The following is a 16,857-nucleotide window of genomic DNA, read 5'->3' on the forward strand; positions in this document are numbered from 1 at the left end:
TCTAGTTTTATGGCGTGTGTGCACCCACACACACAGACAGACACACACATTCTAGGTTATTAATAAGAGAAATGCAGCATGTGTCTTCTTTTTTTTTTAAAGATTTATTTAATGTACATGAGTGTACTGTAGCTGTCCTTAGACACACCAGAAGAGGACATCAGATCCCATGACAGATGGCTGTGAGTCACCATGGTTCCTGGGAATTGACCTCAGGACCTCTGGAAGAGCAGCCAGTGCTCTCAACTGCTGAGCCCTCTCTCCAGCCCAGAGTGTGTCTTTCTGAGTCTGGCTTGTACAGTGACTGCAGAAATGGGTAGTAATCAAAGTCATATTTTGAACACTTAACACCATTTCTTAGGAGGAGTTCGGAGCTCAGTGGTAGAACACTTGCCTTCCATTCATAGAGCTGGAACATAGTCCAAGTATAGTCTTGTAGGGTAATTCTGAGTGTTTGTGAAAAAAAAAAAGAATCAAAGAAAACAAGAGTTTCTTCAAAAACACATAATTTTTCTTGGGATGTGCTTTTGTGCCCTTCCCAGGTGGAACAAGCAGATGGGAGTGAGTTCACTTTATTCATTACCGTTGGCTGTTCTTATTGTTCATAAGCCTCTATTGGAAAACATGGTTTTGCTACATGAGGCTTGTGACTCAACCCTCAGAGTATAAATTGTCTGATGCTTTGAATAAACTTAGCTATTGCATGAGACATTAGTTCACCTCATTTTTAGGCCCCCACTCTCCCAAGTTCATGCTGCCAATGAGAGTGGTAAACACATAAAGTTTGATCCCTACACCACCAAAAACCAAAACAAAAATAGGAAGATTTGTCTTTAATGCACTCTTTACATACACAGTTTTACTGTATGAGCTATGACATTTGTTGAGCCAGATTAGCGAACAGAAATGAGAAGTCCATTACAGTTCTGCAGAAGGGTGGTATAGTGCACCATTTCCTGCACAGTCCAATCCAGTTTCAATCCAGGTGATCTGTGGCTTCTGTCATCATGACGTCCTTGCATTTTAAACCACATGGAGCGGGTCCTTGTCTGTCTCAGACAGGATAATATTAATCTTATTCTCCAAGTGAACACCCAGCATTTCTTGAAGATCAGAAAGGAAGCCTCTTTCAGTGTTGCTGTGTTCACAAAGGATGACATTTATCCCTTTGGAAGCAGCATCCAGAACATCATGGTGGGACATTTCACCTGCAAAAAAAGGAAAGAGCAGCAACTTAGATGTCAGACTCAGTCTGCACTCTTGACTCCTACAGCAGAAAGCTCCTGTGTGTACTCTGGATGATTGAACAAAATTCTGTATTACTGGGCACAGAAACAGAAGACATGGTATGGTCAGATGTAGGATGTTTGCCTGGTATACAAGGTCTTGTGTTTGCTGCTGAGCACAGAAAAAAGTTTAAACTCAACTGTACACATCACTTTAGGATGCTGAGTCACGTCTATGCTCAAGAGCAAGGATACAGGAATGGAACAAAAGACAGAGAAGGCACAGTGTGTTTGCCCATTTGTGTGTGTGTGGTGTGTGTGTGTGTGTGTGTGTGTGTGTGTGTGTGTGTGTGTGTGTGTATGATGTATCTGCAGAGGTCAAATGTCAGTTTTCTCCTCCCTTTGTGAGATCTGGAATTGAAGTCCAGTCATCACTTGCGGGGAAGTATGTTTACCCACTGACCCCAAAACATAAATTCCGTTTTCTATTTCATACATACTTTAGTCTGTCAGGGACTGCTCTGCCAAATGTTGGAACCCACACTGCCAAAAGCTTGGGGGCCAAAATTGTTAGAGCCCGAACTGCCCCAAGCTTTGGGGGCTAAATTGTTAGAGCCTGCACTGCCCCAAGCTTTGGGGGCTAAATTGTTAGAGCCTGCACTGCCCCAAGCTTTGGGGGCTAAATTGTCCCGGCTCCTACTGCTGCTCCGGTCCGAGGGTCAGGGTTCGGCAAGAGAGAGAGGGCGGACGCAAAGAATGGAGACCAGACAGAGTGTGATTCAGTCCCATTTATTCTCAAGTCTCTCTTCTTCTCTCTTTCCAAGTCCCTTGTTCCTAGTCCAAGTCCCAAGTCTCGAGTTCCTAGTCCCTAGTGCCTCCAAGTTCCATGTTTCCAGTCCCTCTTCTGTCTGCCTCTCACCTTTTATAAGTCTCACTTCTTAAGTCATACACACCCAAGGGAAAATCCTGGGTATATAAAACAAGATGTTATCAGAGTGTGCTCAGCTGTTGTAGGCTGTTGAAAACAAGTCTCTTGTCAGGGTATATGGCTCAAGATGGCTGCAAGGATGATAGCCGCCTTCTGTCAGCTCCCCACATTAGTCTATGGCCTGAAGATCATATACAAGATTTTGAATGTGCCAGCATTTTTACTATACAACCTGTTACATGGGTCCATGTGTGGAATTTTCCTCTTATGCTTGTATTACTCAAAACAGTTTTGTAACGTTTTAGACATAAGTAATATTTCTTTGACTGATGCCAAATGCTGCCAACGATGGCAGTGTATTCTAAAATTTGGGACGCTAAGGCAAGAGGACTCAAGAGCCCAGGGCCAGCGTCAGGTAAATAGGGAGCTGGAGGCTATCCTGGGTTACAGAGGCCCTGTCACAAATAAGCAACCAAACAAAATAAATGCCTTGTTAGGAAGTTATTGGCCGGGCCATGGCACAGGTCTTTAATGCCAGCACAGTAGGCAGATGTAGGTAGATCTCTTGAGTTTGAGGCCAGCAAGATCCAGGACAGCCAGGGCTACACAGAAAGTGTCTGTCTGTCTGTCTCTGTCTCTCTGTCTCTGTCTGTCTGTCTGTCTGTCTTTCTCTGTCTCTCCAGCCCTGAAGTTCAGAAAGATGGAATGTTAGCCCATAAGTATCTCTTTTTCCTAAAATTCATGTGTCCTTTTCCCCCCTCTTGTGTGTGTGTGTGTGTGTGTGAGACCCTGTCTTGAAAAACCAAGAAAAAAAGTTGTTGTGAGAAAATATAGGGAAAATTCAAATATGTTTTGGATTTTTTAAAACACCACTTGTGAATTTGAGAACAAAAACATATTGTGGGGGAGGGAGATGAATATAATCAAAGCATGAAACTCAAAGAACACGTCAGTGCCTGTGTGTGTGTCATGTACAATGAAACTCAAAGAACACGTCAGTGCCTGTGTGTGTGTGTCATGCACAATGAAACTCAAAGAACACGTCAGTGCCTGTGTGTGTGTGTCATGTACAATGAAACTCAAAGAACACGTCAGTGCCTGTGTGTGTGTGTCATGCACAATGAAACTCAAAGAACACGTCAGTGCCTGTGTGTGTGTGTCATGTACAATGAAACTCAAAGAACACGTCAGTGCCTGTGTGTGTGTGTCATGTACAATGAAACTCAAAGAACACGTCAGTGCCTGTGTGTGTGTGTCATGTACAATGAAACTCAAAGAACACGTCAGTGCCTGTGTGTGTGTGTCATGTACAATGAAACTCAAAGAACACGTCAGTGCCTGTGTGTGTGTGTCATGTACAATTTGGTTTGTTCATAAAAAGTTAAACTTTGACCAGTGTTTACAGACATAAAGCCATTATAAATAATTTTTAAAAAATATTTGTTGTTTTGTTTTTTCAAGACAGGGTTTCTCTGTGTAGCTCTGGCTGTCCTGAGAACCATTCTGTAGACAAAGCTGGCCTCAAATTCAGAGCTCCACCTTCCTCCCAAGTCATAGGATTTAAGTTGTGCACCATCAGGCTTGTATACATTTTTAAAATGTATAAATAAGAAAACAATGTGTCCTTGGGAACGTGAGCTACTCTCAACTCTACACAACTGTATCAGCTCATTGTTGGGAACAGTTTGTACTCGAGCACCCTTTAAAATATCTTAACATTTTGCAATTGCTTGAATTTATCTTACACACATACTATAACTTTTAAGAACTAGGTTTGTTTGTTTAAAACTGTATGTGTCTATGTGTTTGAGAGTGCACACCATGAGTGTGTGGTGCCTATGGAGGGCACAAGGCTGAGCAACTGATGAAGCTCACACACCATCAGGACAAGAGAGAGGATCTAGTAGGGAGGGAGAGGAGAGGATCCCAAGAGGGACACGGTGGCCATGTTCAGAGTGTACACACATGGAAGGGTCATAGAGAAGCCTAAACTAAGACAGTGCTAGAAAACAGTCATGGTTTATGTACCAGAAATGTACAGCTGAGTCAAAAAAAAAAAAAAAAAAAAAAAAAAAAAAACTGGTTAAAAAGAGTTAGAGGGAAGATGGTGTCAGGAAATCCTAGAGTTTGGCTTTGTTTTGTTTTGAGCTTATCACTGAACGTACAAAAAAGGGACATAACAAAAGGCACCGAGCACAAATAGCGCTCTTGCTCTTAGGCATAGGCAGCACGAGGAGTCCCCGATGGCTAGTCCACGACATACACTGGAAAACTGAGGAGGCGGAAGCCAACTGCTGGGTGAAGGGACAAAGTTGAGACTTCCAGGTCGCAGGAGGAAGAGAAGGGACACAGAGAAAGGGGAATTCGGACCAGGCTTTGGAATGGGGGCAAAAACAGAGTTTGCAGTCTCCACAGCGAGGGGGTGGGGGATGGAGGGAGCTAGTTGGTAAGAGAGAGAGCAAGAAATTCTTCGCCCAGCCATTGAGTTATCTGGCTAGTTTTAAAATAATAAAACTGTGTTTTCCATCTGAGGGACTAAGGTGGGCAAGAGGAGAAAGAGGGCAGCCAGGGCGGTCGTTGGCAGAGCTAAGTGAGACTGGTGGCGGCTGATCTCGGAGCCTACCCGGGAGCGCAGGCAGAGCCTGTTTATTAAAATTACATACAACAGTAAAGTTGAGGAAGAGATCCAGAATAGTCCTACCTGTAAGGTACAGGTCGGCCTCCACTCCTTGCAGAACACTGCCTCCAGAGCCAGCACACAGGGCCACAACTTTAACTGGGGACTCTTCAAGACAAAAGCACCAACAGGCATTATTAGAGATTCAACCCCTTTCAGTTTAACACTACAGCTTGTACTATAATTCTAACTCTAATGAAGACTGGCTAGACCAATGTAATCAATTATGCTGTCTTTGATTTTAAAATGGGTGTGGTGGTGCACACCTTTAGACCAACGCTTGGGAAGCAGAGGCAGGTGGATCTCTGTGAGTTCAAGGCCAGCCTGGTCTGTATAGTTTCAAGACAGCCAGGGCTACACTATATGACCCTGTCCCCCAAAATAAACGCAAAGCAACAGCAAAGTCAAAGTCAGGCATGACGGTGCACGGAGTCAAACATGGTGACAGTGCAGACCTGTAATCCCAGCATCGGTGAGGATGGCCCTAAATTCAGGGCTAGCTCTCAACTCCTGAAATTTGCACTTGGACAGAACTAGTGATCCTTCCTGCCTCCACTCCCTAAGTGCCCACATGAGTGGTGTGTGCCAGCATGCCTAGCTCCAAAAACAATTTTTAAAAAATGCAGGCAAATGATTCATGTTTGACACCACAAAGGGAACACAAGACAAGGACATATATCCTTCTAATGCAGCTGCACAAACCCGTAAGCCTTTGAGTAATAGCAATGTCACAGCTCTGGGCTTAGCCTTAACGCTAATACAAACCTCAGCTGGGTCTGCATGCAGTGGCAAGAGGGCTGAGGAACGAACAGAACAAGTTAGAGAAATGCAGAGCAGGAGAGGTGGACGGTCGGGTTAAGAGCATCCATGTCTGGTGGCTTACCTTCTCAGTCCAGGGGTCTGACAGGACACATACGAACAAATATATTAGGCACCTACTCTTTTTTTTTTTTTTCTTTTGTTTTTTTAAGATGGGCCTCATGGTGTAGCCTTGGCTGGCCCGTAACTCACTATGCAGACCCAACTCAAGCACAGAGATGGACCTGCTTCAGTCAGGTGCTACAAGGAAGGCATCACCATACCCAGCCCAGTCTAGAATCTTTACCTTATGATTTTAACCCTCCATCCCCTCTGCAACAACGACAATTTTATAATTAGCAGACTCCCAGTGCTGACTGGAGATGAGCACAGAATGACTAAGAAATACATTTTATCGTTTAGGCTAAGGAGATGTAGTTCAGCCAACCCTGGTTGACAGAGTAAACCAATTATCTCCCTGAGCTGCTAACAAGTTCTCTACCACTTACATGAATAAAAGCAGTGTGCACCTGTAATCCCAGCACTTCAGAGATCGAAGCAAAAGGAACAGGAGTTTGAGGCCATCCTATGCTCTGTAAGATTAGGTGTCAAAATAAATAAAACCAAAATTTGTTCAAAGTCACAGGACATCTGCCAGATGATGAAGATATTTACCTAAGGTCCGTCCCACTCCAAGAGCTAAGCGAAGATGAGACAACTTTAGGTGTCTTTTGATTCGCTCTATCATTGTTGCCAGGGAGACAGATTCATCCAGTGTGCACAACCGTCCCATTCCAGTATGCAGAAGCAATGGCTGACAAGAAATACAAGTTAGAGAGATACTATCTGTCCCAACTCCTAAAAACCTGTATAGAACTGGAATCAGTAAGGTTTACGTATATAAGCTTATGACGGGAAGCTTCAGCTAAAGTTTGGGATGCAAACCTAACAAAAACATTCTCACTTCTGGGAGCTCACACCTCCCTAGTTATTTAACACATAATCAAGATTACATCTCTTAAATCAAGATAAGAACTACCGCTGTTGGGAACATAAAGGGACGACCAACTGGGAGTGGAGAGAGCTTGGCGAGGAAGAGCACTGGCTGTCTTGCAGAAGAGCCAAATTTGGTTCCCAGCACACACACACACACACACACACACACACTCTCACACACACACATACACACACACACACACACACACACACACACACACACACTAAAAACAAATCATTTAAGAAGGGGGGACTGTCTAAGTGAGCTGGGTCTGGAAGGGAGACTCTTTGGTTTTACTGGACGTAGACCTTACAGAAAACCAGGAAAAAGATAAAAGGGAGTGACGTAAAGTACTAGGACCGGACAGGGGCAGGATGGGCAGCGGAAGGACATTCTAAACCAAAAGCTGTGAGCAGTGTGACGCAGGAGGCCCAGCTCAAAAGGTGCCAGAGGGACCAATATTGGCAACTGGGTTAGAGATATTTCTTGTGATATTTTGGCAAAGAATGTGGCTGTTGTCCTAAAAACCTTCCTGAGGTTAAATCAAAAGGTTTTGGTAGAGGAGAGTGCAAGACAGCCTAATACTGACTCGGTTGCCTGGTTACTGGTAATCAGTCTTACACAGGTCTACAAAGGAACAAGCAGGGAAAAAAGAAAGACAAATGGAGCTTGAAGAAAAGAGCACAAAGGAATCCACAGCAGGAGCCGAAGCCTCGGCTCAGCAGACAGGAGAGGCCTCATGTGACATGGAGGGGGCCTCTGGGTAAGGTCCCACCCAGCTAGGCTTCTGTCTCCACTTCTGTAAACATCCTACAGAGAATGTGCTTGATCACACACTTGGAGATACATAGACAGGAAGTAAGTCAGGATGGATGCTTGCTGCAACTGGACAAAGGCAGAAAGCACATCAGTCTTGTGGGATCTGTCTTAATAAGTCTCTGACTACGATAATTCATGGCCATTCTCTGGGAATCCCAGGTATGGACCTGGCCAGTGTCCACTGTCCTAGCCAGTATTTAATAAAGTTTGCTTCAAATTTGGCTCAAAAATTGTGGCTGTGGACTTATTCTTGCCTGGTGGGATCAACAAGAAGTGTGTTGCAGTCAGCAAAGCCATAGAGGAAGAACAGTCTAAGGCCTGTGACACCAGACATGGAGCTACAGGATTTGGAGTTTACCCTGCTGGGTTTCGTTCTGGTCCAGAATTTCCTGCCTATGCCACACTTCCTCCTTTTAGGAACAGTAATGTACTTTCTGTGTCATTGTGTTTTAAAAATACGAAATTTACTTTTGATTTCACAAGGTGTTACAACTAAAAGATTGTCTTGAGTCTCAGAAGAGACACTGAACATTGGACTTTTAAACAGTACTGAGACTATGAAAGTCTATGGGAACTTCAGAAGTTGGACTAAATTCATTTTTCCTGATTACATGTCCACTAGCCTATGTTGGAGGGTGCGGGGGGGGGGGAGGGGGGGCAACAGGTGGTATGAGTGACTACAGCCCTGCTCATATATTTGAATACTTGTCCTCAGTTGTGAAACTGTTTAGGAAGGATCAGGAGGTGTGGCCTGGTTAGAGGAGGTCACTGGGGGAAGGCTCTGAGGTTTCAAAGGACTCAAGCCGTCCCCAGTGTTCCCTCTCTGCTCCCTACTTGTGGATCAGGATGTGCTCCACAGTAGCAAAGGAACTGATACAGAAGGGTAATAAATACCCAAGTCTACAAGTAGCAAGCTCCCATGACTTCCTAGTCCAAGACTGTCACAATATGTACTGGCTGGTCTGTGTGTCAACTTGACACAAGCTGCAGTTATCACAGAGAAAGAAGCCTTCCTTGAGGAAATGCCTCCATGAGATGCAGCTGTAAGGCATTTTCTCAATCAGTGATCAAGGGTGGAAGGACCTATTCTGGGTGGTGCCATCCCTGGACTGGAAGTCCTGGGTTCTATAAGAAAGCAAGCTGAGCAAAAGGTGGAGGAAGCAAGCCAGTAAGCAGCACCCCTCCATGGACTCTGCATCAGCTCCTGCCTCTAAGTTCCTGCCCTGTGTGAATTCCCATCCTGACTTCCTTTGGTGATGAACAGTAATGTGGAAGTGTAAGTTGAATAAACCCTTTCCTCCCTAACTTACTTCTTGGTCATGATGTTTTATGCAGGAATACAAACCCTGACTAAGACACAATAGTTTCCAGTAATGTGGGTCCTCATCATATTGATATTGTCTGTCTGTGTGTGTGTGTGTCTGTGTGTGTGTGTGTCTGAGTTCTATGGATCAAACTCAGGTTGCCAGGCTTGTATCACAATCATCTTTACCTACTGAGACATCTTACCAGCCTTTGATGACTGTTTTACTTAACAGTTTACAAATTGTGATGGTCTATATATGCTTGGCCCAGGGTGTGGCACTGTTGGGAGGTGTGGCCTTGTTGGAGTGGGTGTGGCCTTGTGAGTGTGGGCTTTAATACCCTAGTCCTAGCTGCCTAGAAGTCAGTATTATGCTAGCATCCTTCAGATGAAGATGTAGAACTTTCAGCTCTTCCTGTACCATGCCTGCCTGGATGCTGCCATGTTCCTGCCTTGATGATAATGGACTGAACCTCTGAACCTGTAAGCCAGCCTCAATTAAATGTTGTTCTTTATAACAGTTGCCTTGGTCATGGTGTCTGTTCCCAGCAGTAGAACCCTAACTAAGACACAAATGAATTTGCAACACAACACAACTGTAATTCAATCCACCAACGTTCACACATTAAACACATGCAGTAACTGCATGCCAGTTGTACAGCCACACAGTTGTTAAAAATGCACAGCAACATGAGGGCCGGAAGAATTCTTTCTTACCTTCTCCAGTGAAAGAATTTCAGTTTTCTGATAAAGTTGTGCGTCCTGGGAAAGAGAAGCTAGCACCTGCATCAAAGCCTCCTGAGTACAGTTCAGACTGAGCCGTGTTTGCTCTTCACCATCACACCTAAAAACAATCAGTTCTGATTAGGATAAAAGTATAAATTGCTATAATAGATTATATGAAGCCAAAGATTTGACAAGCGGAACTGGCTCAGTCCTCAAACTCAGCTGCTCAGAACCCTGCTGTCATCATATGGAGCAGTGCTCTCCAACTGCGGCTGCTCGGAACCCTCTCACATCTTAAGCTTATCACTTTAAAGTAGCAATAGCTACATCCTTCAACATGTCCAGTAAAACAGAACATCTTTGGAACAGACCTAAATTTTTCCATGTATGTGTGTATACGTGCATACGTACGTGTATGTGTGTATGACACAATGTCTACATTCCACAGCCACAGTGTAGATGTCGAACAGAGGACAACTTGTGGACATCCATTTCCTCTTTCTACCAAGAAGGTCCCAGGGATCAAAAAGAAGTCCCATTAGAGATTCTCAAAACAAAGTGGTCTCAAGATAGTATTGGCCTGGGGCCAAGTGCTTATAATTCCACCACTCAGGAGGCAAAGTGAAAGGACTGTGGTGAATTTAAGGCCAGACTGACCCAAATCCTTCCTCCAAACAAAAACAAAACACATGTGATTTTATTGATCAAAATTCTAGAAATAAAAGACACCTTAAAAGATTATCTAGGGGCTGGAGAGATAGCTCAGTGGTTAAAGAGCACTGACTGAGCTTAATTCCCAGCAACCACATGGTAGCTCACAACCATCTGTAATGGGATCTGATGCCCTCTTCTGGCATCATGTAAGAAGTCGTACATGTAAGATAGAGCATTCATATACATAATTAAATCTAAAAAATAAAAAATAAAAATACTTTAAACAATCCATGCATCAAAGTAATCTCTTCTTGTAGTCTTATACAGATTTCAAGTTTAATAAAAAGTCATTTATTTTAGTTTTAAAAACTATTGTTAAGTCCTTCCTTTGTGCATCTTGTTGCCTCTTCTTTCCTGTTTTACTCATTTTAATTACAATGTGTGTGTGTGTGTGTGTGTGTGTGTGTGTGTGTGTGTGTGTGTAGGGAGGCATATGCATTTGGACTGTGGTATGTGGAGGTTGGAGGACAGCTTGCAGGAGTCTATTTTCTGCTTCCAGAGTTTGGGTCCCAAGGATTGACCTCAGGTCATCAGACTTGGCAACAGGTACTTCACCCAGTAAGCCATAAGCCATCTCACTAGCCCATCCTTTTCTTTTTTCTTTTTGGTTGGTGCCTGGCATTATCAGGGCCCCCCACAGGTCATGGGCATGTGCTCTACCATTGACATACCCCAGTCCTTACCTTTAAATGAGTCAGCAGAAAGAGCTTCTCCTACTCTACCTCTAAATGGCCAAGTGATGGGCCTTGCCGGGGGGCCTTAACACTTGTCCCTCATTTCAAGAGCTCGGAATCACTGCTTCACTGGAAACTGATAGCGTTTATATTAATACATCACTAGGGTCTGTTTACATCCTTTAAAGTAAAACCAATTATCTTTACCAAGTGGTTAAAGATGCTTTATGTAGTGCTCCAGGGATAGCTCAGAAGTTAACAGCACGGACTGCTCAGGAGAGCACCCATGACTGTATCTCCAGCTTCAGGTCCTGACCTCTTCTGGCCTCCTCAGGCCCCAGGCACACATAGACATAAGTGCAGACAAAATGCCCATACACATAAACAAATAAAATGTAAAAATAAAATAAAATGTAAAAAGAAATAGACCCAGGAGTAATAGTTCACATCTGTTACCCAACATCTGGAGGCGAGGGCAGGAGTTTGCAGCCAGCCAGCATCATGAGACCCTGTGTCAAAGAACAATGAAAGCAAACAAACAGGAGCAGAAAAGAGGCCGGTAGATGGCCAGTGAGTATGGCCAAGCAGGCATGAGGTCAGCCTTTGGAACCCACGCAGTGGAAGGAGAAGACCACTTCCCCACGCTGTCCTCTGACCTCCACACATGTACTATGGTATGTACTTGTCCATATAAATACACATACCAAATAAATAGTAAAAAACAGCTTTGTAAGCCAGAGGAACATATCATGTACCTGGCAGGAAAAGAGGTGACAGAGACACCTCCAACCCCTTTCACTGCAGATATGACTTTGTCCAGGTCTTGGCTGTGGTCTGCACTGAACTCTAGTCGGTGAGTCCCCTCCGTGGGGTAGTTTGGAGCTTTGGAAGGGTGGATGGGCCTGGTAGTGCAAGTTCCTAAAGAAAAAATTGTGTGAAAATCAAGGCCTTAGTAGTGCTTTAGAATTAGAAATTAGCTACTACAAGTAAAATCTATATGAAACGTCTCAGAACTCACTTTCATGTTTACACATACAAACACACATACTTAGATGCTCGTTACCAATCACCATATAAGAATCTAGATTTGGTCTGGACACACAAAATAAATTCTATTTTCACACTTATTTTCCCAAAGATTCATATTTCAGGAAAATTGGACAAAATATTTGAATAAATAATTGTTTTGTTTTTTAATTATCCACTGTTTGATCAATCTATTCATCTAAAACAAAGTCCGGATCACAGATACATATATGTTGAACACATGTATAATGACCATTTTGTTATAAAGGTTTCAGTCCGGGGCCAGGTGTGGTGGTGTACTCCTTTAATCCCAGAACTGGGAAGGCAGGCAGGGGCTGATGGATCTCTGAGTTTAAGACCAGCCTGGTCTACAAGTTAAGTTCCAAGTCAGCCAAGGCTACAAAGTGAGACTGGAAAAAAAAAAAAAAAGAGAACAACAAAAAAATTGCTTTAGCCCAAAATGAGTTCCAAATTAAGCTAAACCATGTGGAACTCACTTATTGTGCTGGGTGGAAGCACCCTGTGAGAGCCTGAGGCCATCTGTGTGCAATCAACAGGCCTCCAACTCTAGCTCTGGGAAACAGGAGGACTTCAAGCTTGAAACCAGACTAAACTACAAAACAAGCCCCTTCTAGTGGGAAGGTGGGGGAGGGGAGCCAGCTCACTGGATAAGGTGCTTATCACACAGCCCTACTGACAGTTCAGTTCCAGAAGTCCATGGTGTTGGGAGGGAATCGAGTCCTGAATGTTGTCCTCCGTGTGCTCCCACACTCACACAATAACAGAAATAAACAAAGCCAAGGCAACAACAAACCAGACAGAAAGCTTGATGTGTAGCTAACCTAGTGAGAACATCCTGAGGAGCCCAGCAGCTGTGAGCCCTGGGATGCTGACACCTCGTTGTGAATAACTGAACCACTGAAGCCCAAGCAGTAATGAAACTCCCACTCTGCTTTCTCGATGAAACTTAACACATTATCCTCCCTGTTCTGGTTAGTTTTTGTCAGTTCAACACAAGCGGGGGTCATCTGGGAAAAGGAAACCTCAACTGAAACAAAAAAAAACCGCCTCTGTCACACTGCCTGTGGGCAAGTCAGCGGGGCATTTTCTTGATTAAGGATTGACTCGGAAGGACCCAGAACCCTGAAGAGGTAGGCAGGCAGTCCTGGGTTGTATAAGAAAGCAAGCTGAGCAAGTCATGAGGGCCAAACCAGTAAGCAGTGTTCCTCTATGGCCTCAACTTCAGTTCCTGCCCTGACATTGCTTCGTGATGGACTATAAGCCAGAAGATGACACTTTTCTTTTCTTCTCGAGGTGTTTTGGTCATGGTGTTTATCATAGCAACAGAGAGCAAATTGGGACAATCCTCTACACAGAGTTTAAGGCCAGCCTGAGCTACATGAGACCCTGCAGCAAAACAACAAATATGTTCCACGGTTTGTTTTCCTTTGGTCCATGTTTTGGTGGGATGATACAGTGTCTGGCAGCTCAGGCTGGCCTTAAATCCCAGCTCTTCCTGACTCTACCTCCCTCCCAGACGCGTAGAGTGTAAGTGTATACCACACCAAGCCTAATTTACAATGTTTCATTTTTCTTTCTTTTTTTTTTCTTAAAAGATTTTGTTTAGATTTGTTTCATGATTTATATGTCTGAGTGTTTTGCCTGCATGTATGCATCTATAGGGATCAGAAGAGGGTACTGGTTCCCCTGGGACTGGAGTTAACAGATGGCTGTGAGCCTCCATATGAATGTTGGAAACCCAGGTCCTCTGTAAGAGTTGAGCCAATTCTCCAGCACCAACAAATAGTTCATTTTTCAAATGAAACGTGGCCTGGAGAGCTGGTTCAGTCATAGAGAGCACTAGTTGCTCTTGCAGAAGACCTGGGTTCAATTCCCAGCACCCACATGGCTCTTCACAAGAGTCTGTAGTTCCAGCTCTAGTGGATCTGACACTCTCTTCTGGCCTGCGTGGGCACTGCACACATGTGGTGCACTTACATACAAGCAGGCAAAACATTCGACAGACATAAAAATAAAATACATCTCCAAATGAAACTTACCGAATTTAAGCAACACATTATTTTTAGTATTATATAAAGATAGAAAAACCTGTTGCCTCTAAAAACAATTAAAACTTTATTAGGAAGACATTCTAAAGTTTCTAAGTATTTGTAGGGAAATCATTAAATTTGAAAGGAGAAGAGTTTTCTCACCAAGCCCTTTGGCCAGCCAGCTGTTGACTCCCTGGGGTGCGGCATCATAGGCTGTGTGGGGAGAGTAGATGGCGACTCTGTTCTCCAGAGCCCGGATCAGGAGGCGCTCCTTCCAGGTGTTCCAAGTTATACGCTTCATGGGCCGGAAAATAGGTGGATGGTAGGAGAGAATGAGATCTGCCTTCTTTTGCAGAGCCTCCTCCATGACCTCCTCCGTCAGGTCATTGGTCAGGAAGAGTGTATTTACAGTATGGGGTGGGCTTGGCTCCACCAGTAATCCCACATTGTCCCAGCTCTCAGCAAATGAGAGGGATGCAAAGTCATTCAAGGAAGAGAGAAGAGCCTTCAGATCCATGAAGGAACGAGACGAGCTGCAGAGCCACCAGCGGGCACGACGCACACTGGTAGGGACCAGCTGTGCAGATGACAGCATACGGAAACCAGGTAGACGCGTGCCTGCAATCACAACACGGGAAATGGTATTTACGTACAGTTCACTTCTGAACTTCGAGGCATAAAGCACGGGAGTGAAACAGCTCTCACCACTGACCCAGATTCAAACAGTGGCTCTGCCACCCTGCAGTATGCTGGGCTCAGCCAAGTCATCCGACCTCTTCATTTTCTTCAAAGGCATTAGTATATCACCTAGCAGAGGATGACATGACCTAAGTGCTCACCCTCTCTTAGACCTCGCTGAGCTCCCAACTACTGCTTCAACCATACACCCTGTGTCTCTGCTACACACACACACACACAGAAACACCACACAGCAAGGTATACAGATATACACATAGAACTAAAACTAACATCCAAGGGGCTGAAAATGTAGCTCAGTTTGCAGAGTGCTTACCTACCACACGCAAGGGTTTAGTCCCCAGCGCCACAGAAACTGGGTGTGGTGGCACAGCTCTGTGATCCCAGCACTTGGGAGGTAGAGGATGAGATGCAAGGCTAGCCTCAGCTATACAGTCAGTTCGAGGCCAGCCTGGGTTACATAAGACCCTGTCGCAAACATCGTTTAAAATTTTGAGTGCACGAGCAAGAACTGAGGCAGACAGGTCACTCCACAAATGAGCAGAGCCAAGGCAAGAAAAGGCCAGAGCTGCTGCCCCTGAACACAGGCCACTGCTACAAAGAGAAACAGAGAGAGGAAAAGCGTAGGGCCCCTACCCACATATTCTACCGTGATCAACTGAACAGTGGGAGGGTAGTGTCACTAAAGAATCAAAACAACTCAAAACAGAGAAATATATTTAGTGTGATCTGAGTTAATAATAGATTTGAATAAAGGGAACATGTTTGCTTCAAACAGGTATCGTAAAAGTATCTTTTATTCACCTGGTGTAATTGTCGTATCTCATCTCTCGGTTAAGCTAGGCCTAGACCTGGAAGCTTCCAGAGTCTGTACTACAGTCCTATCTAGACCTAGAATGTTTTCAGTCTCTGAGACTTACTGCTGAATAAACTCACTCTTTCTAGTTCTTTCTGAACTCTGGCTGACTGGTTCACTCAGCTGTTCTGGCTCAAAATTCCTCTCTATGCTAATTGATTCAACCTGAGTTCTCTCTCAGCCTCTGATTAAACTGTTCTGCATGGCCTCAAACTAACCCTGGCAATCTGTTCTAATCTTCTGGCTGCTGCTTGTTCTCTGGCTCATCCTATCTTTTCCTATGTCTGATTTGTTCTTTTTCTGCAATCTCTCTATGTATAACTGTCCCAGTAAAACTGCCTCCAGTCTCTCTCTGCACTACCCCTTAAGTAGCCTCTCTTTTCTCCCTGTTCTGGAGAGAGTTGGGCATATCCTATTCTGTCAAATCTTTCTCTGAGTACTCACTTTGTCTGCCACTCAATTAGACATCACTTTCAAATATGGATTCTTCCTTCTACAAACTAACTTTATCTTCATTGTTTGAGATTAAAGATATGTGCTAAGGGCTGAGCCACACCACAATTAGAATGGTCCCCCCCCCCCCCAGTAAGTAATACAATGTCGGGGGTTCACAGTGTGATCAAATATCCTGCTCAACGAGCTACCAAAGAAACTGGTGTAACTTGTGATTTTATTGTTATTCATAAACTTCTATTGTGAGAGGACATGATTGTGTCCCGATCTGATTCTGGCACAATGTGCTCACACTACAGACACATTTAAAGCATTATTTGAATGGTCTGGAGCTGCTGTACAGTGGAGAGATTGGACTATCCATTGCCAATCTGCATTATCTTTAGCCTTCTCAATAGCCATTTGCTATTTTTCAATTACAGCAGGGCTCTCTTTACACTCGCGTATGGTTCGTCCTTCTTTCACTTATGCTTGGCTCAAGGCCTTTTCCAGAATAATCAAGGGCCGCGTGGCACAGCCTTTACTCTTGGAGTCAGGACCCTCGCCCCTCCTGCAGCAAAGCAGTTTTCTACCGCAATCTCTCATGTGCTCATGCTCGGCAGCACCCTACAGTCACCACAGCCGACCTCGACGTGCAATCTCCAGCGAGAACAGATTGCCTCCGCGAGCCTTTCATTCGTTCACTACTCACCAGTCGCCGGAACAATTCTGGTGTGTCACTTCCGCTCTGCCCTGAAGCTCCTGGCAATGTAGGAAGAAGTTGGGCGGAAGTGGTCCGGTGCGCTTTACTTCCGACTCCAGACGGCTGTATGAGGTTCCTGGGCCATAGTGGATTCTGCTTCTTAGTGAGATTGTCAGTAGAGCCCTCTCTCTGTCAGAGGGGCCGAGGGGTGAGGTGCATGGTCCTCCGAGT

At 44.5% G+C, this 16,857-nt stretch overlaps 1 protein-coding gene across 3 annotated transcripts; it reads right to left on the reverse strand.

Moving 5' to 3' along the window:
• Positions 1–818: 818 nt before the first annotated feature.
• On the reverse strand, positions 819–16,776 carry Nif3l1 (NGG1 interacting factor 3 like 1). 3 transcript variants are annotated; one of them, XM_034499253.2, is made up of 7 exons: positions 16,636–16,776; positions 14,102–14,557; positions 11,618–11,780; positions 9,466–9,592; positions 6,305–6,443; positions 4,856–4,939; positions 819–1,208 (listed from the first exon to the last, which is right to left on the reverse strand). In XM_034499253.2, exons 2-7 carry the CDS (start codon positions 14,532–14,534, stop codon positions 1,024–1,026), a joined length of 1,131 nt encoding a protein of 376 aa, XP_034355144.1. In that variant the 5' UTR covers positions 14,535–14,557; positions 16,636–16,776; the 3' UTR covers positions 819–1,023. The 3 variants fall into 3 exon arrangements, with proteins under 3 accessions (XP_034355144.1, XP_076787989.1, XP_076787990.1); XM_076931874.1 differs by having other exon boundaries at positions 16,571–16,641; XM_076931875.1 differs by lacking the exon at positions 16,636–16,776 and adding an exon at positions 14,652–14,744.
• Positions 16,777–16,857: the final 81 nt, after the last annotated feature.

Source organism: Arvicanthis niloticus, chromosome 3, assembly GCF_011762505.2.
Source record: "Arvicanthis niloticus isolate mArvNil1 chromosome 3, mArvNil1.pat.X, whole genome shotgun sequence".
Lineage (NCBI taxonomy): Eukaryota > Metazoa > Chordata > Mammalia > Rodentia > Muridae > Arvicanthis > Arvicanthis niloticus.

Excerpts from the sequence above, each read along its gene's own strand:
- Nif3l1 (XM_034499253.2), bottom strand. The coding sequence starts at position 14,534 with ATGCTGTCATCTGCACAGCTGGTCCCTACCAGTGTGCGTCGTGCCCGC. Across the intron at positions 9,593-11,617 it reads GTCACCTCTTTTCCTGCCAG|GTGTGATGGTGAAGAGCAAA; the intron begins GTACATGATATG and ends GATTGTTTTTAG. Across the intron at positions 4,940-6,304 it reads TGGAGTGGGACGGACCTTAG|AGTCCCCAGTTAAAGTTGTG; the intron begins GTAAATATCTTC and ends TTTGTCTTGAAG.